This window comes from Mandrillus leucophaeus, unplaced genomic scaffold (assembly GCF_000951045.1).
Source record: "Mandrillus leucophaeus isolate KB7577 unplaced genomic scaffold, Mleu.le_1.0 Scaffold405, whole genome shotgun sequence".
NCBI classification, from domain to species: domain Eukaryota; kingdom Metazoa; phylum Chordata; class Mammalia; order Primates; family Cercopithecidae; genus Mandrillus; species Mandrillus leucophaeus.
Window position 1 is genome coordinate 312,760 of NW_012104310.1, and position 24,468 is coordinate 337,227.

A 24,468-nucleotide genomic window follows, 5' to 3' on the forward strand; every position below is an offset into this window, starting at 1 on the left:
CCTCTCCAACAGAAATTTAGACTGTATGGTTGAAAAACTACTCATGTAAGTTCTTCCGGAGGCTTAATCATCAACACATTGACTTGGAACTACTCTGGTTTTTTCTAAATTAAATATCTCTGTCTACAACAAATGCGAAAAGTACAAAATGTTTCCGTACTCCTTCTACATCAGAATTGCCTCCTACAGGAACTAGAAAATGCGTGTCAATATGAATTACCGTCTACAACAGCTACGCTCCCGGCCGATCTGGGGTCTTGCACACAAAGGGAGAGAGAGGGGCGTGGGGAGGCTGGAAAGCATCGCTGCACCCCCCGCCCCACCTCTGGCCCGGCGACGTCCGCTCAGCAGCCTGCTGAGGAGTGGGGATGAAGAGCAGCCTAAACTTAGGGCTCGGGATATTTCGCTGCCACCCAAATTGCAGTCCTACCCCAACCAGGCAGGGAGAGGAGCGGAGTGCGCTCGCGAGCTGAGTGAGTGCTTACGTCGCAGCGAGATCTGTGCTGGGATAATTAGAGAGGAGTTGGGCTGAGCCGAGTCCTCTTTTAGCAGCAGCAGCCGGAGCCGCCGCCGCAGCCCGGAGGGGCGCGCCCGACTCGGACAGCTCGGGAGAGCCCCAGGAGAGGCCAGCGCCGCACAGCAGCCGCCCGGCTGCGCCCACCGCCCCGGCTGCTCCTGGAGGGCGCACAAAGGCGGTGACCGCCCGAGTGGCCTTCTCCATCCAGGCATTCGGGTCCTCTTCCCCACCTTCTCTCCCGAAGGCGCAAATGGCAGGGCCAGGCGAGGACCTGGGACAGAGGTGGCTCTAGCCCTGCGATCCCCACCCCTCCTGCTGGGAGAGGCTGCGGGCTGCCCGCGGACGATGTGGCCGCGGCTGCCCCCGAGCGCATCTTCGGCCCGGGTCCCTGCCGCCGCCTCTCTTCTCTGCTCCTTCCATCCCGCCCAGAGGAGTTGATGCCGCTGTCGCCGCCGCCGCCGCTGCTGAAGCCGCGGCTGATGGATGCCAGGGAGTGCCGCATTGCTTAGCGACCCCGCCTCCGGGTTTGCTGGTAGGAGCGGCTGCTCTTTCTTCTTTCTTGCTTTGGGGTTTTATAGAAAAGATAAGGACATTTTTATTTCATTCTCCCAACGCTCTCCCCTTCTCTTCGTTTTTGAAATGTGCATTCCCAGAGAGATCCCCGGTTTCCTCCTTCCCTCCCCCCTCCCCCCTTTTCTCCCACCCCGCAGCAAGTCCCTGGAAATGAAGGGCTAGAGGAAGGCAGAAGTTGGGGGTGGGGTTGGGGGAGCCCACGCAGGTACCAACGCCACCAGAACCCCTGCTGGTGCCTTATGAGATCACGGCGTATCTCAAAGGGGAGGTGGGAAGGTACGCTATCTGCAGAGTCTCCACCTAATTGCATCACAATAATCTTAAATCAATCACACAAATATGTCTCTTAAAAATATCGTCTTTGAATAAGTAGAGGGAGAAATAATCTCCTTTCTCCCCATCTTTCTCTCTGTCTCTTTTTCTTTCTGGCAAAGATGATCTCTCTCCGCCCTGGAGCTCAGCGCTGAAGAGCTACCTTATTATTAATCAGAATTTCCATCGCCACCCCTGGCAGGCGTATCCTTCAGCAGGGACCGCAGGAACATTCACAGTGCAGGGGCTGAGATGTGCGTGGGGGTTGTTTTTGTTACATCTTGGAAGAGAAGAGAAGAGGACAGTACCAAGATCAGAACCACCCGTGCTAGGTGGGATTAGGGGTGATTTGTTAGGAGAGAGAAAGGACAAGAGGAGGAGTGCAGAGCCCTTCAGGAGTTTACATCTCTTTAAAGGAAAGGGAAGAGGGAGCCAAAGTGGGGTGTTGTATTTTAGGGGGCGGAGGAAGAAGTTTACACCACCCCGTCCCCCACCCTCACCCCAGTAAAGCTGGGGGAAAGTAGGAGCAACAGGGCACTTGATTGGACACCAAGATTATTAATTTCCTGTAGGGGAGAGGAAGCAGGCAGCAGGAGGTCTGGGGGCTGGAGTCTGGTGGTGGCAAGGGCCAGGTTTGCTTTGGGACAGTCAACAAGGGCTTCTGAGGGAAATCTCCGGGATAGGCAGAACAATGACTCATTTGCAAGCTGGTCTCTCCCCTGAGACCCTGGAGAAAGCTCGCCTGGAGCTCAATGAAAACCCAGACACGCTGCACCAGGACATCCAGGAGGTGAGGGATATGGTCATCACCAGGCCGGACATTGGCTTTCTGCGTACGGATGATGCCTTCATCTTACGCTTCTTGCGGGCTAGGAAGTTTCATCACTTTGAGGCCTTCCGCCTCCTGGCGCAGTACTTTGAGTACCGGCAGCAGAACCTGGACATGTTCAAAAGCTTTAAGGCCACCGACCCTGGCATCAAGCAGGCACTGAAGGATGGCTTTCCGGGGGGCCTGGCCAATCTGGACCACTATGGCAGGAAGATTCTAGTCCTTTTTGCTGCCAATTGGGATCAGAGCAGGTAAATCCTAAATCCAAACTTGTGTTCTCCTTTTACTTTCCCATTTTCCAGAATTTACCCCTAGTAGTGTCATGGTTTTGTAGATTTGATATTTTTGTTTATTCGGCTTGGAGAAAAGAGAAACAAACCAGGAGATGAGTTTTTGGTGGGTACCCTGGGAAGGGAGGAGGGCTTGTATTTTTGCTTTTAAAACTTACTTCATTAACACCCAGTTTCTACTGCAGCTTTAAGGTGCTACCTTCACCATGTTATTGCAACTAGATCTAAATCACTTAACTTGTAAATAAAGCTTCTCTATATGTTTCACCTTCCGAATAAGTTTATTAGGCTGGATAAACCTGTATGAAAATGAGGACAACTTTTCCTCCTTCTTCCTAAAAAAATTATTAAACTAGACCCATCATCATGGTCATCATCATCATCATCATCATCCTCTCTTTGGTACTGACCTTATATCTTTTAAGCATAGCCTGGTGTTCTACCAAAAGCAAGTAGTTTTGTTGCTTGGGAACTTCTCTGCTTGATGATGTGTAGAAGAAGGAATAATATGATGTGTGTCCCTTCAATGAAAGGAAGAGTTTCATCCTCTGTCGCTGAGCATGCCTGCTGAAACTGAAAATGTACACTGACTGGTGTATGTGTTCTACACCTGCCACTAATCTAAAGAATCTGTTTCCTGTCTTATGTGATTTTTCATCTTTTGGAAGGAAGTGGAAAATATTCAGATGTGTCAGTTGGTGGACTTTTTGAGCTCCTGTGCTATTTAATAGAGGAGAAGTAATATTCTTTTTATCAACATTATTATAGAAAAATGTAGACAATGACACTTCTCTATCCTCAATCAGAACTGTTTTCTCAGACTGAAAGATATAAGAAATTATAAAAGGCTCTTGTGTAAGGTAGTTTCAATTAAGTTCAAAGTTAAATATATTTCATGGGACTTAAAAATGCTTCCAGAGCTATGAATCATAAGAAGCTGCTTGTTAAGACATTGGTGTATTTTTAGTTCTGTGAATGGTGACTTTCGATGCATCTGGTTAGTTTAAATCATCTCTGGAGCCATTGTACAAGACATTTACAGTTACTGAGAAGGTTTGTAGATCATAGAGATTTCCAGATAGACTTCTGAGTCTTGGTATTTTAGAATATAAATTAATATTTTAAATTATTTTTTCTCTCATTTTATTGTGATTTTTTCTCCTGTAATTCTAGGTTAAGAATCACTCTCATTTTTTTAGGCAAATAGAAAGACAAACTACTACCTGAAGATTCATAATGCTGAGAAACTCATGCAGAATTAGTCATTCAGAGGGAATGGAGTTTTGTTACTTACTTTGGCCAGTTATAGAGATGTTATTCGACTTTTTATCAGGTAGCTTAAAATTTTAAAGAATTACAACATTTTATCCATTGACCACAATTTTTGTTTAAAAAATGTTTTTTTCATCATAAAAGTACATTGTAGGATCATGCAAATCAATGACTGTGTATAACAAAGCTGAAACATTTTATTCAAAGAAAAAAACTAATATTCTGTATGTCAGATTGGAACTTTGTTAATTTAGCTATAGTGAAATGGAAACTGGAAATTTTATATTTATATAAATCTTGAAGTCCGTTAGAGATACCATTATGGAGGCAGATTGCAATCAGATATATATATATACACACATATATATATCAGACCTATTTTCATTAATTTCTATAAGTACATTAATATTCATAATGATTTGTAAACCTAATTAAGATGAAAGTCACATAGTTTTCATATATATGAGAAGGTGATAATTCTGAATTTATTAAAGACACTGTGTTTTAGTTGTCCATCTCATGCTTCCATATAAAGGGAAGATAACTAGTAATCAAATTCTCTTTCTCTGGAAATCTACAATGTAAAGGAAGTTAATAATTGGTATATAGAATTATATTTTATTAAACTTACACATAATCTTAAATACTAAAATGTTGTGTATTAGAACAAAATGAAAAGCTGTGTTCTGTAGAAATACCCTGTCAAGATGTCTAGAATTGTGATTATGAATTCTATTTCTATGGTTGGAAATAAACAGGTGTAATCAAGAAGTTATAGCATATCAAGGTGAAAATATATACAAGTGATTTAAAGCTTAGTCGAAATTTCAGTCGAGTTTCTTCCTATATTAAAAAAATAGTAATTCCCTCTTCTTCCCCACCTTCCATTTATCCCAAATCTACATAACCCAATGACAGGGACTAGTGGACAAACAGTTCCGTCATCTTGGCACCCTCTATAAACCTTTATCACTGGAACATGTGCATAAAAACTTCCTTGGCTCCTGCACTGAAACTCAAAGGACAGCTGCCTTTCTGCCAATGCCAGGATGTTACCAACCCTTCTCAGCCTGAATTCCTTTCCTCGACCCTGAAGGCTCCTTGACTCCTACAGAAGTCTGCCTCTTTCCCTAGATGTTTGTTACTATTATTGCTCTGTTAGGTGGATGATGCCATGTGCTAGTTTCTCTTGTCCTTCATCCCTCCCTTGTTCTGTGAGTGAGATGGTCTCACCTTTCAGGCCTTGATCCCACCAATCCAAAGCTACCTGGGTTTCTCCGGAAGACTGCATGTCTGAAAATAATCCTAACAACATTCTTTGAGTTGTTAAGTGAATCACCTGGCTTTCAACAACTTTCTTAAAAAGTAGCCTGTTTTAAAGAAACAGTATGTGAGAAGTGTAGATGATTACATAGGTAAATTCTAGAAACGAGGCAGAAGAAAATGCCTTCATGTATTTGGAAAACAGGTTATTTATAACTTTCCAACTACAAAAGGAAAAACAAGATTTTATGAATTTTTAAAAAATTTGTAAAGACCCCCAACAGAATTGATCTAAGAAAAAGAATACATCATGTTATCATATTTATTACAGCACTTGAACTAGAGTAGATGCTCAATAAATATTAGAGTTGAATTGAATTAAGCCTTTGTATAAAAAGAATTCTGAGTAGAGATTTATTTGATATATGCTTTCGCCCCTATCAAATCTGTGGGACAATTTTCTGTGCTCCTCAGGACACTGAAAACAGTAAAAGCGTGTGAGACAGTGACTATAAATAAAAGAGTGTCTGTTTCTGCTGCAATATAGTGTAGGTTAGTTTTAGGTTATTGTAAAGAATTGGATGATTTCCAAAGTCTTTTTGAGAGACAAGGCATCATTAAGAAGACTAACGTAAAATCGTAATATTTACAGTGTACCCTCCTTCTAACAAATCTAAAAAAAGAAAATGGAAATACTCAAATGTCAAAATGACTTGCAGTGTGGTCTGTGGTTCTTTCAAAAAAAGAATAGAGCAGGCCCAGATGACCTGTTACATTTGTTGAGCTGTGCCTTGGAAAGGATTCATATAATTTTATCTCCTTTTAGATTGTCTTATATAATTTCTGACAACAAATGTAAACGCCATGGAATTAAAAACAATTTTACTGTTACACTGCATCACAAGGATGCCTTTATCCTCCATGCATTGCATACTGTTTTCCTTCCTAAATGATAGTGACCTGCTTAGGACAAAGCAAATACCTTCAAATGGTTTGCATGATCTTTTCAACAGAGTGTGAGGATAATGTGTCATAAAGCTAGCAGAGGTTAACACGGCTGGAGAAAAGGAAACTTGGAAAGAAAGTACATGGCATTCTAGGTCCTAGAGCATGCAAGCAGGTATCTAAGAAATTGAAATCTGCTATCACATAATTATTGGAAATATTCATGAGTGAAATTGTGTCACCTGAAACATAATGATGATAGGAAGTATGAGAGTTCACCTGTAAGTTGTCAGCCTGCAAGTCATATTTCATTTCTCTAGATCTCATTAGAAGTACGTAGTTCACTATGCTTTAGTACAGCAAACAACCATTTATCTGGAATATGGTTAATAGTCATTAGAAACGGTAATTCTCTGAACTTTAGTGTAGCAAACCACTATTTATCTGGAATCTAGTTAATGGCCATTCGAAAACAAGCACAGTTAGAACCAAAATGATTCTTAGCATGGTGGCAATCCAGAAATCATTGGCCGCCATGCATGGTCTTTGGCTTATCATAGTGGACATTGATTACCACTTACAGTAGTGAAGCTCTGGAAGGGGCAGAAAATTGATTGCTCAGACATTGATATGATCCTTCAACTTTCTTGGAATTTGCCCCAAAAACTTGTCAGTTTTCTCCTATTGTGTGGCTTGTTCATACAAAAGCAAACATTGTATGGATGGTTGCTATTTGTGGTTCAGTTTGAATTAGGATCATGTTTCCATTTACTAAAATAATATGGCCAATGTTCAGAATAGAAGATTATGGTGCTGATAGCTTACAGTTTTAAAACATAGCCACAGACTACACAGATGTGCATTAATGCCAGTCACAAAGCTTTACTTATCTCTGGAATTGCACTAAAAATAAATAAAATAAAAATAAAATAAAATGAACAGGAATAGACTAAAACAGTCCAGGGCAATTATCCAGATAATTGTGGAGAAATATTTATACTCAGCAACATAAAAAGCAAAAAAAAAAAAAAAAAAAAAAAAGAGATTTAACTTTGCAGCTTAATTTTTCAAGAATTTTTTTCTCAGTTTATTAACATATTAAATAATTCCCAACTTCTTGCTTCAATACCTAGTTATAACTAGTGGCACAGTTAGGAGTTCTTCTCTTAAAAATTCTGGAGACATAGCTTTGATGTCTTTTGGGTGGATACTGGTTAGGGCCAAACCACAAATGGCAGGTGTGTATTCCATGGGACCTCTGTCCCAGCAGAGCTTCCATCTTGCTTCCTTTCAGGGAAACTCTTTTAACAAGTCCTCTGCTGACTGCAACTTATTCCAAAGTATACTCTTGGTACATATCATGGCAAATAGGGGAGGGAAAAAGTTGTCCTGATAAATGTTGGAGGAATACTGTGATGAATCTCTGCAAAAATAGGACAATCTCCAAAAACTAGGGCAATTATGCAATAATTAGTAAAATAATCCCAAAATAACAGCAAAAGCTACAAGTGCCAACCTTCAGTAGGACGTTGACTAAGTCTGGCCTGAGCCAAGCTCTTTTCATGTTTCAAAATCAACTTTGAACAAGGTCGAGAAGCAAAGGATTTGAGGTTACTACAGTGTCCTGAAAGGATGCCTCAAAAGAAATGTTTAAAGATATTTTAAAACATGAGCCAATAGTATATTAACAAGTTATCCTTAGTAAATTAATAAATTTCCTCCTTTCTGAGGGAAATATTAAATTCTCTTCCTTCACTGAGGGCAGGTACATCTATTTCACTATTACAGTAAGTGGTTATTACACTATTATAGTATCATGAAGGAAAGGATACTCCTGTATGTGGGATCCTTATGATATCAAATGACAAACTGAATGATTACTATTTCGCTCAAATGAATTAAAAAAATACACTTTGATTGAGCATTTGTTATGTACGTAGCATTTTAGTAGGTGCTGGGGGCAAATAAAGACACATACATTGTACTATTAAGCGATATGTAATAGTATCTCTATGGGAAGAAAAAACATGTAAAGCTGAGTAACTCTCAGAGGTCATACGCAACTAATGAGGATATTGTTTACCAGTGCTAGAAGTTGGGGACAGGTGGGCAGCTGTGGGCTACTCAGTGTTGTGTAGGAAAAACATTGCCTGCTTGGTTAACTGAATTCAACATTTATTGTTCCATTTTTATTCATTATTCATTTAAAAATAATTCTACTGTGTGTATTGTAGCAATTAAGTACTTCATTCACAATCATACAATTAGTAAGTGAATTAGTCACTTTTTGTGTGTGTGTGTGTAGACAGTTACCAACCTAAATCTAGGGAAAGGCAAATGTATTAAAAAATCAAGCTCTGATAATTAAAGATAATTCCATCTATGGTTTAGAAAATCTCGATTAAATATAACAATACAGGCAATTAAGAGCAGAATGTTAAGGTGGAAGAATAAACTTTCTGAAGACAAAGACTTTACTAACTAGATGTTTGCTTAAAGTACTTGGCCCTGATAAAAAGAGTTGCCTTTCTAATGTGTTTGTGTACTCCCAGCATGGTTCTGTTTTATTTTATTTTATTTTTTGGTGGCAATAGATGCAAAAGTTTTTCTTTACCCATCTTCTTCAAAGAAAGACATTTTGCCTGTGGATGTTTCATTTCCAGTGATTCTCTTGTTCTCATTCACCTACATTCCTACAGCAGTAATATTAAAGCAAGGCTCAGACATCTAATCATCTGTGCTCAGTAATACAAGCCAGACAGATGAAATTTCAAGAGATCATATTTCCTCCAGGGATTGTGGATTTAGCCATTTCTTATTCTGAGTCCTAAGGATGTCTTATTGCTTTTCCTCCACCAAAGTTCCCTATTGTGGTGAGGCTGGAGAGTGCCAGGATATTGACTTCCTGATCTCCTATTTTCTGATATACATATTATGCTACCATGAAAAAGCAGACCAGGCCAGGCATGGTGGCTCATGCCTGTAATCCAAACACTTTGGGAGGCCAAGGCAGGTGGATCACCTGAGGTCAGGAGTTGGAGACCAGCCTGGTCAACATGGTGACCTAAAAATACAAAAATTAGCTGGGCCTTGTGGCGGGTTCCTGTAAACCCAGCTACTAGGGAGGCTGAGGCAGGAGACTCGCTTGAACCCAGGAGGTGGAGATTTCAGTGAGCTGAGATCATGCCATAGCACTCCAGCTTGGGCGACAAGAACAAAACTCCATCTCCAAAGAAAAAAAAAAAAAAGAAAAGAAAAAGCAGACCAATTATTTATTCATCAAACTCTGTTCTGAGTAGGAAGCACCATGAGGAGGGAAGAGCACTGGTCTATGTGGTATTAGAGAACTTGGCTTCGAATCTAGGTTCCCCGTTTTTCCTAAGGTGATTTTAAGCAAACTGTTTAATTTCTCTGAGACCCTCTGTCCTCATCTGTGAAATAATAAGAACAAATTCAGCTCAGAGATTTTGCAATTGTTTTGAGATTAAGATAATGCATTTGAAATTGCTTTGGAAATCTTAACCTATTACCCAGATAGACATATTATTATTATTACCACTCAGTAATATAAAACACCTAGAAGGCTTCATCAGCTTTACCATTAACAGTACCCTGCGGCATTAATAAAGGTAATTCTTCTGCTTTTTTCCCTCCCCCTAGCACCTTCTACTGTGAAGTGCTTCAGACATTAGAAAATGTGGCTTAATGAAAACTGAGGGGTGGGGGCAGCCTTAATGAAGAATTTAATAATGGCTGATTGATTTATTGACAAAGAAATTGCTGGTGTTGTGCTGCTCAATGCGATGCCAAGATACTAGTTTTTTCTTGTCATGCTGAAACGGTTGAAAGGTAGAGGGACATGACCTATTTGTCATTAAGTTGATCTTTGCCCTGATTGAAAGCTGTGGTAGAGGAGGGGATGCTGTGAACCCCAGCAAAGAAGCATGGGTCAGGTAGTCACCGAAAAAATTGCATGGCCAGAGGCAGGAGAGGAAGCGTCTCTGATCTAAAAAGTTGAGGGGGCTCTTGGTTGCAGGCAGGGTGCCGCCCCTCCACAGTGTGGCAGTACAAAGCTCTTGTCCTCTTTCTGGTCCAGGAGCATGTTTTGTATTGGGCTGACAGGGAAGCCTTAAGTGAATGTTATGTTTAAATGATACCATTATGGCACTTTGATGACTGTTGTAGGTAAAATAAAGCAGCATGGTCTATGCCCTTGGGAAATAGTTTGATTTTCAACACATATTATTGTGCAACCGCAGTGTGCGGTGCACAGTGCTTGGTGCTGAAGATAGAAAGTGGTATCAAACAGTGAAAGAGTTTTTAAGCTAAGTTTATATGTCTGGGGCCATAGAACAAACACTGAAGCACCAGAATTTCAGAATATGAGAGAAAGGGCGCTGAGGTCTCCAGCAAGTAGACAATTTTGAAGAGCAGGGCAAGCTGGTTGTAGGCCCAGAGAAGGGTAGAACTTAGGTGAGGTGAAAAGGAAGGGGAGTGTTCCCCTAGATTTAAGTGAAGATAAAGCATCAGAGTGTACCAGATTGTTGGGGGTTGAATATGACAAGACCTTGGTGGTTGGGGTGAGCCTATGCACGGGTGTACAAAACGAGAAGTATGGTTATTAAGGGAATGGTGCAGTTTTGAAAGAGCCATGGGGGAACAGTGTTGTGTGCAGGACAATTTTTCAGGCCAATTAATGTTTTAGGACAATTTATTGCACAATAGAGGGTAGGCAAGATTTCTGGAAGAGAAAGATGGGAGAGAAAGAAAAAGAAACACAGGTGCTATTATATTAGGAAATAAAGCTAGGACTCTAGTAGAAAGAGTTAGATGCCAAAGACGTGTACATATATAAAAGACAAAAAAACCCAAAAAACTTGGTGAATAAATGTAGGACTTGGTGAATAAATGTAGAGGGAGAAGGAAAGGGAATATCTGAGAATGATTCTTCATAAATTGATTAATGTAGGCAATCCCAGAGGAAAATGGGAGACACTAAATTGAGTTACACTAATATATTTCAGGTAACAAGGAGTCACTAAGGTGCTAATGTTCAGATGGCAACTAGAAAGATGAGGATGTTGCACAGGACTGACACTAGCTCTGTGGATATCGAGCCATCACCAATGTATTGACCAAGGGGATGAGTGCATGATTCGGTAACTCCAGGAGATACTATATGATGACAGCAGGGGAATAAAGTCTTATTTCTACATTTGGATAATTGCAGCAGGGAACCAAACATGAAAGATAATACAGTGACCAGAAAAGTGGAAGGAGAGAATGTTCAATGCAGCATCACAGAACCAAATAGAAGAGTTTCAACAGCAATGATTGCAGCAAATATTTATGGTTTCTATTCTATGTCAAGTACTGTTAAAAACTTTACATATATTATTTTGTTTCATTTTGTCCTCACAACAATTCTATGAAGTTAAGATTAAGTGACTAAAAAGTACAAAAAGCAAGTATAGAATATGTGATTGTTGAAAGAGCAAAAGTAATACAAATGTAGAAGTCGTAGAAATTAACATTTATTGTTTGCTATGTACTACCCATTGGGCTAAGTATTTTACATTCTGTCCTATGATGTAACTATTATTATCACCATTTTTAAAAGAGAAAATGGAGGCTTAGCAAAGTTCAGTAACTTCAAGGTGTATGAGAACAAGCTAAGATTAGACAAATAATCAGGGATTCGCATTTTATTTTGTATTTGTTAATAGCTGTGAGCTTTACGTTATAAAAGGCTTTTAAGTTACATAAACATGCCCCAAATAATTAATTCATGAGTATATATCCTACTCTGCAAGGAAGACCGATTTCATAACTGAAAAATTTCAAGAAGGATTAGATGTTTTCCTTCTGATTGCACAGGTAGTACATAGTTGCTACGGATATTAAAGTCTTCTCCATATGTTGTCTATGTGTTCTAGCAGCTTTGATTCTTTCCAAGAGCAGTGTTCTACATAGTCCGGTGTCAGTTGTAAAATTTTTTATTGGTGTCATGATTTCTTCTTACTACATGCTACACAGCATTCTTTTCACAAATTCAAATTTTACTTAATGCTATTTTGAGAAGCACAATCAGGAGTCAAGAGCTGCAATAATGTGGTAGTTTTGATTTATAGCTTTCTTTCAGCATATACAAGAGAAGAATAGCTATGGTGGAACTCACACAATTTCAATGTAAACCCCAAACATGAACAAGTAGAGTATTTCATTGTGGCAACCTCTAATTTGAAATTATAACAGTTACAATAATTTTAAAAAGGAGAATATGGCAGGAGTCCTGAAGAGATAAAATTCATAGATGCTACATTTCTTTGGAAGATATTTTACAGATTCTGGCAAGATCCTGTGTAGTCCTGTTCTGCTGAGGAATAGCGTGCTGAGCTGCTAATGGTAATAATGTGAGATGTTTGACAATAGGGGACTGGAATTAAGTCAAGAGTGGTTTTGACCTGCCCATTGAATGGAGTTAGCTACTATATTTTTATGTTTATTTTTCTAAACTTCTAAATTAATATGATTTTTATAAAAATCATTTGATTCTCTTCCTGGAGCCAGATATTGAATTCAAAAAACGTGGTTAGACTTAGTCTTGAAAATTTTGCAAACCTGCTTTTCTTCATTGCTGATTTTGGGATTTGCCTTATATTATTTCCTTTGGAATAATGATATGTGTATCAACGTTTATCTTGATTTTGAAACAGTTTAGGAGAACCATACTTCAAGTGTGTTATTTAAAACACATTGCCTCTTGTTTTCAGTCTGTACTGGTACTTTGATTAATTTTTATTACATACAATGTATCATCCTTCCAAAGCTGATTTCAAATCTACATTTTATTTAATGGCATTTTGGTATTAATGCTATTTAATTTCTTATGGATAACATAAGAATGGTCAATCTCATAATGAGGGAAACCTTTGAAGTCGGACTTTTCGAATCCCTAATTTTCTTTACCATGATATTATTATGAATTTCAGAAACTAAAACTTATTTTTTATTTTTTTTTTTTGGTGGGGGTCTGAATTTCAACCAGAAATATGGTCTTCCTGCTCCAACTTTCCAGTGCCTATGTTTATAGGCTTCAGGTCCTGACAGTGTGTCAGGTCATTATGTTTAAAATGGAGGTAGGTCAGCCATAAAATGACTTTCAAAGGTGTTCAGCCACACATACTTCAGAGATTTAATAACAAATACATAGTAGAGGTCTATAAAAAATTTTATTATTTATATATTCAGGTAGTTTTTTGGATGCTGTATCCCTAAGCCTTTTGACTTTTGCCTTTTATGATAGTAATAGGCTATCCTAAAGATGATCACTTCTGATTTACACTCTGCCTAGTACACTATATCTATGCTTATCATTCTAACAAAAAGTATGCTATGTGTGTATTCCAACCAACATTTACTGAACACCTGTTTATACCTAGAATTGTGCCAAATTGTACAAATGTTTTCACTTGAGTCACCTCTTTGATGATTCTCTGGTGCTGCCCCCAACCCTCCCCCAACCATGGCCAATGAGATGAGAATAGCGTGAGATAGGGACAGTTAAGTGATCCTCAGAATTATAAATCAGCGACATATCCAGGACCATATGGCTAATGAGGCATTGGGCAGAGATTGCATCTTGAAGTCTTCTGACACCATGCCCTGTGCTTGATTAATGCTAGGATTCTAAACAAGATTCTGTTCCAAACTGCTGATTTTACAGGTGAAGAAATGAGATCCTGAAATGGTGAGAAATTGCCTGAAGTTCCAATGTTATTCTTTCCTTTCTGAACTACTATGCTGTCTCCTAGCACATCCAAGTGTTTTTAGAAGTAAAAATAGACCTACTCCCTCATATATCTTCACTGTATCATACTGCCTTCCTAACGAACTCATCATTTCCAATAAATGGGAATGATTTTGACTCCTAATCCACTCCCCTCCCCATCCTGCCTCTTCCCTGAGGTCCAGATCTCTTTCTCTAGCTGTTCCTGAAATCTCCCCTGAATGTCTTACGAGAAAAAAAAACTTAAAATGCAAGGTGTTTAAAAATTGAAATTATTAACATCTTCCATAAATTTTCTAACTCCTCTTAAAGTGCTGGGATTTCTAGAGATTCCCTTTTTAGAATAATTATCTGATGTATCTCTCAACTCTGACTTCATTACCTCCTTCGCTTCCTTGAACTTAGGGTCCATATGCTTTTAATTCCACAATTTTCAGTTTTGAGCTCTCCCCTGAGTTCAGGATCCATTTTTTTCAGAATCTTGCTTGATATACCTCTCTGGGTATACTGCATGTTTCTCAAATACAATAAGTTCTGTTCAAAACTTTGTATTTCCAACCATTTCCAACAGTATCCTATTTTTTCATTATTGATATTGATTAAAAATTTTACTATGTATTCAGGCTCTGAAGCTAAAATATGTGTCATTTTTTACACTTCCCTAATTTCAGTCCTCACATTGTCACAGTATAGCAAGATTGTCTAAAATGCCACTCAAATTTGGCTTCTTACTTTTGTTCTTAGTTCCATTGCCTTCACTGAAGCGGTGTCTTAATCTCCAACCAGTGTCTTTCTACTCTAGTCAAGTCCCTTTTACAGTAACATAAGGAGCATTTATTGGGTTACTGGAACGTTCCAGGAACTGTGCTAAGGTAAAAAGCAGAAAACAAAACAAAACAAAATCCAACCCTTGAGTTAAGATGGCTTGTATTATTGTAGGTAAATTTCCATGATTTTTCCACTTTTATTTATATTTATCTCCTTCTCTTTCTATCCCTCCCACCTTTCCTTTTCTTTATGATACAAACTCAATACAAGTCATTTGAATTGAGTAACTTTTATTCATAGCTGTCATGTACAGTGTTTTCATTTATTAATGAGACTCACTCAAATCTCATTCTCAGTTTTTTCAAATATGAAAAAATTAAATGTCAATATTACTGAGGGCATTTTTGAAACACTTAAAAAGTGCAATGTTTAATTTTGGGTTAGTTGAATGAGATTTTAGAAAATCATTAGAAGGCCTGGAGGTAAACTAAATGATGATAAAATGTGAGAAAGCATTGCCATTTGTTTGGGCAGAATACATGTTACATTCGATTATGTTCTGGGAGTACATATAAATTAAACCTCTTCCTAAAATAGTTTTTTAAACAAAATTATTTCCTTAAGATTCTGAAGGTATTTTGAAGTGAATTTTTAGTGTACTAGAAAATATTTTATAGTTTTTTATAAAAATAGTTGTCAGACCTAATTTAGTACTTTTCTGTTGCTGATAGGTACACACTGGTGGACATTTTGCGTGCCATCTTACTTTCTTTAGAAGCCATGATTGAAGATCCTGAGCTTCAAGTGAATGGGTTTGTTTTGATCATAGACTGGAGTAACTTCACTTTCAAGCAAGCCTCTAAACTCACACCAAGTATGCTGCGATTAGCTATTGAAGGCCTGCAGGTAGGATATGCAAATTACCTACTTCCTTGGTCTCTTCTGTTTGACTTCTCTTGTCTAATGTGTTAGAATGACAAAATGTCTTACTTTCAGAAAAACAAAAACAAAAAAAAAATTGTAGTTGTTGAGCACAAACATTAAAATATTATCTGAAGAAAGGATTATAGAAGAAACGCTGAAGGAAGAGAGTTTGTGACACTAGTACAGTGCTCCCTGTCTAAACATAAATGCAGGTAATGAGCTGAGATTTTTAATCTTGAAAATCAGAACAAGCAGTATTTTTTAGATTGTAATGATTAGTTATTTAGGCTTGTTTTTGTTTCTCTTTTCTGTACATAGTTATTAGCTAAATACTTGCTTCATAATTTCATTTAACCTGGTGAATTTGGGATATGATCAGCAATATGTTCAACTGTTGGAAAGTCAATCAATATGTTTTTTGGTCTCTAAGATACAAAGATATCTCTCTGAAATTTTCTTTAGACTTCATTGGGTCTTTTTGTGAGTGGCAGGGGCTGTCACATGGAATTTATATAGTAATAGTGCTTCTTCCAGTGAATAATGTTTAACTGCTTGGGAATTAGCAGATGGGAAATATATTATTATTTATTGGTCTGTCATAAACCTGCTATTGTCAAGTTGCTTTTAACTTCCAGGGTGTCCTTCTATTCTCTCTCTTTGCTTTATGCTACTTTGTGTACAATACTTATGGAATTGGTTTTAAACTTCTAAAAATATTTGCAAGTTAGTCCTTGAGTGATGTCATTCATTAGACCGGGGCATCAATGTTGAGTAAGCCCAAGTCATCTAGATTTTTACTCATTAGTAATTTCTGACTGCATGTATCCACACCTAAATTGATGACTGCTGACCTCTTAAAAGTGGGCAACTTTTCCAGGTGCTGGAAATCTTTGATTTCTGCCTCTGGACTTATTAAGACACACTGATGTTTCTTCTCCACATAGGTTTTTCCTGATGTAGGCTTCCTGACTTGCTCTTGGTGAGACAGCCTTGCTCTGTCTTATCTTAAACAATGCTTTTTAGAAACCTCCACAGGGACAGTTAATACAAGATGGTAGACAGCATAAGATAATGCATGTTTAGAAATGTGTATATTATACAGAATCAGTCCTAGCTCTGCCCTATTTTCAGCATGTATACGGTGTTCTTCAGTTGTGAACAAGAATGGTTACCACCCACTATGTTACCTAACACAGAATGGTAATCTAGCCTTTTACAATTGTTGTCCCTATTTAACCTGTGTCTTCTCTTTGCTCTGGAGCTAGGCTAGGCCTTCAGCTCATGAAGGACTGGAGAACTCATATTTTTTCCCAAGAAATTTAATAAAAAACTCTTCAAGAATAGACTCAGTATCTTGCTACTTTCCAACCTACTTTATGGAGTTTTTAAATAATACTGTGATAAGTCATCGCAGGAGAACAAACTAACAACTTGGAGGTGTTTGGGAGCTTCCTTGTTAGCTGTAACTACTATCAGAAGTTCTTTAAGTGCTACATGTGAACACCACAGGAGCTACCCTCAGAGAAAACCTCTGTGCTTATTGTCTAGTGAGGGAAATAATCCCCATACCTGTATGGACCTGTTCTGGCTGCACATTTGGAGCTGCCTTCTCTCTGTTCCCCACAAATATCTCAGCCCCTTTCTCCTTTTTCCCAGAACACAAGACAGAGTAAGCAGGGTTGATTCCTCCTGATTTGCAATTAAGAAGCCACTTAAGAGGAGGAAGCTCTTCCTGGGAATAGATTTGATGTGTTACTAACCTTTAAACTCGTTTTTATTTTCAGTTCAAATTGACTTTTAAATGCTATATAGTTGTATCTATACCTACGTCTGTGTCTGTATCTGTGTCTGTGTCTACTATATGTGTATCTAAAAACAATGGAATTCTGAATGAGAATATAGGATTGCTAGAAATGTTCCGTTGTGACACGCATGATCTCATATTTACTCTTGTATTGAAGTAACACTTTCTGACTTTTTAAATCAAGTCACTGTTTTACTTTGCATTTGCTATGTGAGAAATATTGTGTACCACTATATATTTCATTCAAAATATGAATAAACATTTTTTTTCAATATCATCATAAGATCACAAAATGTTTGAAGTAAAGATACATACACAGTTTTAGGTTGCTAAACACAGCCACCACCATGCCAAGACCACCACCACAACAGTAATAAATCCCTTCCAGTTAGTCAGGAAAATGAAGAAATGAGAAGATTTTAAATAAGTCAATTAGAACTTATGCCATAATTCTGCTATCATGTCACCTTTATTTAGACAAAGTTAAAAAAAATTATAGGGAATTGAACCATAAATAAGAAAGGCCACCAGTCTAGCAGCCAGAGAGGAAACTTATATGCATTATGAATGGGATGTAACTCTGTTTTGAAGATTCCTTTTCTCTCTTCCTCTAGAGTTGGCTGTAACCTATCAATCCACATCATAAGCTACGTTTTTTTTTTCTTAAGCAAAAGAGCATTTAAAGTGACCTGGCTAGAGATAGCACGCTATACCTTGTATAAAGATACATGAACCATTGTTATATATATTCATACATGAATGTAGCATAAGATCAATTAAGGGACAATGTGGAAAGGTAGAAATAAAAAAGGTTCTAGAGTCAGACAGAACAGGATTTGGATGGCAACCCTGCCATGCATCAAATACCTGGGCACTTGTTTGAATCTCAGTCAACTCATTTATACCAATTTTCAAGTGTTATTATATTAGAAATGATACATCTTGTACCTAGCAGGTAATATCAATGATTAAAGTAATTGATGTGTATCAGCTCATTTTTCGGGTGGCATATTTTTCTGGATGTGCGCTGCCTTTCTCACAAGTCAGTGACTACATAAACTGTGATGAATTAAAGTTGACTGACTTTGGAAATCTGAATAATATCATAGTATTTTTTGGTGCTCAGACTTTAGATACACAGACTGCATTCTTTTCTACAATTTTTCTGTGGTTAAATAGCATCTAGATATATTTATGTTGGGTGGCAAATAAAATACATTTTTCATTTTAGAAGCAAAGAATGAGATTGTTTCACCTGGTGAAATTTAATCTTTGTTTCTCTTGGAAGAAGCTCTAGGCATAGCTGGAAAGGTGGGGATTGTGGAGATATCCTTGGCTTTGAAAGTTGAGCGAAAGTTTGCTAAGTGGACAAAAACAGGAAGGACATATTGATCAGAGCAACATTGGGGAAGTACTCTGAACAAACATGCAGCTATAGGGGGCTGAAAACACAGGATGAATCTGTATTGACATGGCTAGAATGGGAAATGAATTGAGGAGAATAACCAGAGATGAGGCTGGAAAGGCAGGCTGCGCCCTGACTATATGGCATAAAAGACTGCATACTATATGGTGTGGCTTGTGCTCTCCAAATATAGGGAGTTTTGGGACAGGAAAGCGTCCTAATCACTTCTCTGATTTGGAAACATCCTTTGGATAAATGAATTGACTTAGATCAAAGGAAAGAGAAGTTAGATCTGGAGAATCCCATCCCACCTTTGAAATAATTGTAATAGTAACATTTTATAGGATAGGAAATGAAACTTCAAGGAGTTTAAGATGCTTAATCAAATTTTCTCAGCTGACCTCAAGGCTTGAGTCCTGGTTGTCTGACTCCAAAGGCCAATGTCTTTCGTGAATCTTCTATTGTTTCCAGGTCTGTCTCTAAGAAATAGTAGGTAGGCTCAGATCAGAGTAACTTCTCCCACTAATACTCAAATTCTCACATATTAATATAGTTGAAATTTATTTATTGGAATAGACAGTGCAATTTTAACTAAAGACATCACAAATGGCTGGCCTGTGGCTTTGGACTTTTTTGACACTGTGTGGCAGAACCATGTTCTTTCCCAGTGAGCCATCTCTTTAAGTTACTGTGAGCCTCCCAGTTCTCCAGGATAAAGCATGAAAGCCAAGGGCAAGCCACTTTGCTGATCACCAAAGAAAACTTTTATTAATATAACAACAAAGTGATAAGCCATTCATAATATTGGTCCAAGGCAAGTTTATATGCTTTCTCTGTGCAAAAATCTTCAAATGTTTTCAAATATGAAAGACAGCAACTATTTTTACCAACAAAATGTATTTCCTTGATAGGTAAGGCACGTCAGACTTTTTTTTTTTTTTTTTTGTGGAAAGGAAATATTCAGGGTGGCAAACAGAAAAAAAAAAGAAAAAATTAAGAAAGTATTCAGCTTTATTTGATAGAAAAGAAAAATAGAAAATTGTCTTGCTACTTACAATAAGTTAATTGATTAGGGTACTCATAGAAACAGAAAGTTTCTTCGAAAATCAATACAAGATTAAGTGAACGTGACGGGTCGACTAAGATATCTGCCTGGAAAGCCAACTAAAACACAAATTGTTTAGAAATATCTACAAAAGCTTAGACTCTGAATTTAGAGTAAAATTACCTGCTTTTTTTCGGGGGGGAAAGGGAGGGTTACTTTTTTTTTTTAAATAAAGTATCCCTATAACTCTTTAGTAATGAGAAACTCAGACTCTTGTATAAATCCAGAATCTCCCAATTTGTAGATGTTTTTTAGCTTGTCCTAACCCTACCCTGCTGCCTTTGAGACATATTTATCTGTTTTTCTACCTTAGCTCTGCCCTACTGGGTCTCTGTGCTTTTGCCTTCACAATTTGACAGAACTCCCCAAACTCCATCTGCCAATAAGTACATAATGTCGTCAAGGCATGGCTTGCTGGCAAGGGGTTTGGCTGTAACAAGGGATTGAATAGCTCTTTGAATTGCTACATAAGACTCAGATGTAGGGCCATCACAAAATGCCTAAAATAGTGCCAGATATTGTAAGAGCCCTTAATAAGTAGGACTTGTGATAGAATAAAGAATATGTAATCAATTCACTGGCCCTTTCACTTGACTCAAAAGCCCGGCGTTACCAGCAGCCACCAATCTGCTAGTTCTGAGAGCTGTGATCATTCATGTGGAAGGCAAAAAGTGCTGCTGCCACACATTCTGGCTCTAAGTATTTGGAAGCCCAGTCCTACCTAGGGAATCTTGCCAAAAACAGAGGACATGCTAATGACTTGGAACATCACTGTCCAAGGCTGCGGCGTGAGGAGCTCCCTTAGCTTCACTGTAGCATTTGCTTATTCAGTCCTTCAAGTCCTACCTATTTGTAATTTCTAACAGTTTTGAAATTGCACGTGTGCATGTGTGTGTGTGTGTGTGTGTGTATGTGTGTGTGTGTAAGATGGTTAAGGGAGAGGCAGAAAAGAACTTAGTGAGATATTGACTAAATTAGGAATTCATAATAAAACAAAAGGAGTCTGTGTTTTACAACAGTGTTCTTTGCAGTGGTTGTTAAGCTGCCAATAGTTTTCAGGCTTAGAATGCTTTGGACAATAGCAGAAACCTCTTGTTTACAAGCTCATTTTAAGTTTAATGCATTTTGATGCATTGATGGGAGGGGGCCGAAGCAATGCCTATCTTTTTGAAAGTAAACACACAGACTCATAAACTGTATTCATTCAGGCAGCCTGGAGATGGGAACGTTTATTTCCACATTTTGTATGCACAGGCATAACCACATTGAGAAACAGTGACAGGGGTAGTGTGTAAAAAAAAGTGACATTTTGTTCATCACATGCATAACTGACTGAGCTAAGTGTGCTTCCTCTTAGTTGTTACTTAACCTAAAACAAAATGAGTGGAAACCCTAAAGTTGCTTTTTTTCATGGTTTGAGAATGTAGTTTGGCTGAGAGGTTTAGTTCTCACAGTAGGACGTTGTAAGTCTTTCTTACAAGCTGACAACAGGTAAAAGCTATATATAATATTCCGTTCAGCAAGCAGGCTAAGGATTATGTAACCTTTGATAATGGACTAGATTAATTCTGTACATATACCTATGTATGTATGTACATATAATTGATGTGTTTTTCTTGTGTTAAAATTGCTGTTCATTTCTTTTGATTAGCAGCTAAATCTGTTAAAAATGTTTAGTTGTAGGAAGCAGGTGTCAACCTTGACAAAAAGTAAAATAGAGAAATGAGTGCTGTAGGGTTATTTAACATTTACTGAATTAAAGATAATTATTAATAAAATTTAATAGTTCTAAACCTTCAACCACTGACAATGTGACTTGTTATCATTTTGCTTCAAATGGTAGAATAATTGAAATAACACAAGGGAAAGAAGAAAAAACACTTTTTGGTCTGAGTCATTGAGCTAATGACAAATGGATAAAAAGTAATTATCTATAATGAAAAACTGAACAAAGCATATGAACTACTCTGGATTTCATTTTATTGGCTATGTTTAGACATGTCCTGAACTAGAGAACAAAAAAGATGAGTGAATGCAGGCCCTCTCTTATTCTTTCAGCAGCAATGTAAATCCATCTTGATGTGTTCTTCTTTCCCAGCATTTTTTTCTCTCTTCAGATCAAAACTCCAAAATGTGAACATCAATTTATCCTTTTAAAACACTAGTTTAGGATTCAATGGCATCCGTTTTTTCTGTAGATACTGATGAAATTGACATACTTATCTTTTAAATGTCTAGTCATTTCACTTTTATAAATTTTATCTCATAAACACTTAATTAAAATCTTTCAAAATATCAAATTAAGGGGTTATTTTTGTTTTCTTGTATTTAAAAATTCTGGTACTATATTGCCAGAATTTTAGAAGTGAGTGATTCTTTTTTCTTATCCATGAATAACACTCTTGTTCTATTCTCTTAAGATTGTTCTGAAAACTAAAATACTCTTTATTCTTTATATTGTGAATAGCTTTTTTATTTTTGTTTTTTTTTATTTTTTATTTTTTTTTAAAAAAAGGGCCTGGTTTTCTTCTCATCTGCATTTGGAGAAGCCACAATAACTCACAAGAGGAATGCCTGCTTGCATTCATCCTGGGATACCATTTGATGCGCCATTAATAACAGTGTGTTTCTATGGCCTGAAGTCAACTGCATTTTGAAAGTCTTCAATTTGAGTTTTAAAATGTGGATGAGTGTAAGGTCATTACTTAATTTAATGATAGCTTTTGTAACAAACAAACCAAAATGTGTTCATTGACTCAACCATCTCTCACATGAAGTCTAAGTGATGTTGCTGCTCCTTTTGATTCAGTGGCCCGTATTCCTTCCAACTTCTTGCCCTGCCGTCTTCTCTATATGGTTTCCAAGGCCACTTTGCTCAATTTTATTCCTTTTCCTTGTAGGGTAAAAAACAGGGAGAATCACATGTGATAGATTCCTATGGGTCAGATCTGGATATGTTGCACATCGTTGCCATTTGCATTCCATTGGCTAGAACTCACACAAGGGAGCAGTCATTATGACAAGGGAGGCTGAGAAATTGAATATAACTTGGTCTTAGGAAGAGGAGGAATGGGTGGGCACCTTGTACTCTCTTTCACAATGCTGATCCTCTAAAATAATTTTGATGATTCTTCAATTGGCACTGTTAGGAGTGTTTTGCTTATGTGCTGTGAAAGGAAGTGTTGATAATCAGACAGTGTTTTGAAGAACTTTAATTCCTACATTCAAGTACGAAGGAATAAATACATCATCCCTACAATTCATTCTATGTACTGACTGTTATCTGTATCTGACTAGCTTTGCATAGGTTAAGGGGCAAGCAATTTCTATTTATTTGTATCAGTATAGCTATGTCTCTATACCAAATGCAATACACCTGTGATTCAATCAATTCTACTCTCCACAAATTTCCCTGGCTCCTATGATGAGTATTTACAAACATCCTAAATTAAAAAGAAAAAAAAAAGGTAAATTATTCCTGTAAATTCTTAAGATTATCTCCAGGACAGCTGTATTAGTCTAGGTTCTCCAAAGAAATAGAACAAATATATCAGGCAATTTATTATATAAGACGTTGGCTTATGGAGTTACGGAGGCTAAGAAGTCCCAGGATATGCACTCACCAAGCTTGAGACCTGGCAGAGCTGACGGTATAGGTCCAGTTCAAGTCCAAAGGCCTGAGAACCAAAAGAGCCCATGGTATAAGTTATAGTCCAAGTTCAAGTTCAAAGGCAGGAGATGATCAGTGTTCCAGCTCAAAGACAGATAACTAGAGTGAGACTTATACTCTGCCTTTTTTTTTTTTTCTATTCAGACTTTTGACATATTGGATGAGGACTCTCCCCTCTGGGGAGGGCAATCTGCTTTACTCAGTCTATCCATTCAAATGTTAACCCTATCCCAAACACCCTCACAGACACCCATAATAATGTTTAATCAAATACCTGGGCACCCCTTGGTCTAGTCAAATTGATACAATAAATGATCACAATAGCTACACAGGTTGAATATTCCTTTATCCAAAATGCTTGAGTCAGAATTATTTTGGATTTCTTTATTTCTCAGAGTTTGAAATATTTGCATTATACTTACCAGTAGAATATCCCAAATCTTAAAACCCAAGATCTGTAATGTTCCAACAAGCATTTCCTTTGAGTGCTGTATCAGTGCTCAAAATGTTTTGAATATTGGAGTACTTCAGATTTTGAATTTTCGGATTTGTGATGGTCAAGTTCTAGCAATATAGCTGTTGCTTTGCCTTGAAGTTAGAAATCATCCCAACTTGGGATTTAGTTGTCATAAAATGAGGATAAGATATTTTTTAAAAATGAGGTGGCCTAACGAGAAACTTTCAGAAATGAATACTAGCTGCCACAATACTGAAAGAGTTTCACAATAAAGTCTTGTTGTATGTGTAGACTTAGAGAATAGAATCACTGTTAAGCTTCAGCATGTCAATAGGATTCACCATATCATCAATATTTATCAAGTACTTTAAAAACTGGTTGGAGGTTTAGTTACTGTTTGGCCAAATACTGAAAACATGCAGAAGTCAATACAATTTTAATCAGTATAGAAATTAATAAATAAAATTTAAAATTACATTATCATTACTTAGTTTATTCATTACATTATAACTTCAAAGAAGCAACTTTCCTCTTGGGAATATTCT

The 24,468-nt window shown here is 37.6% G+C and overlaps 1 protein-coding gene across 1 annotated transcript in view; it reads left to right on the top strand.

Annotated features, from left to right (window-relative positions):
* Positions 1-240: 240 nt before the first annotated feature.
* CLVS2 (clavesin 2) overlaps positions 241-24,468 on the top strand; it is a 66,926-nt gene continuing 42,698 nt past the window's right edge. Inside the window, exons 1-3 of the mRNA XM_011992158.1 lie at positions 241-1,049; positions 1,525-2,482; positions 15,290-15,464. Of these exons, the coding sequence (XP_011847548.1) occupies positions 2,094-2,482; positions 15,290-15,464 (564 nt within the window). The 5' untranslated portion in view covers positions 241-1,049; positions 1,525-2,093. The remainder of the gene's footprint in view (positions 1,050-1,524; positions 2,483-15,289; positions 15,465-24,468) is intronic.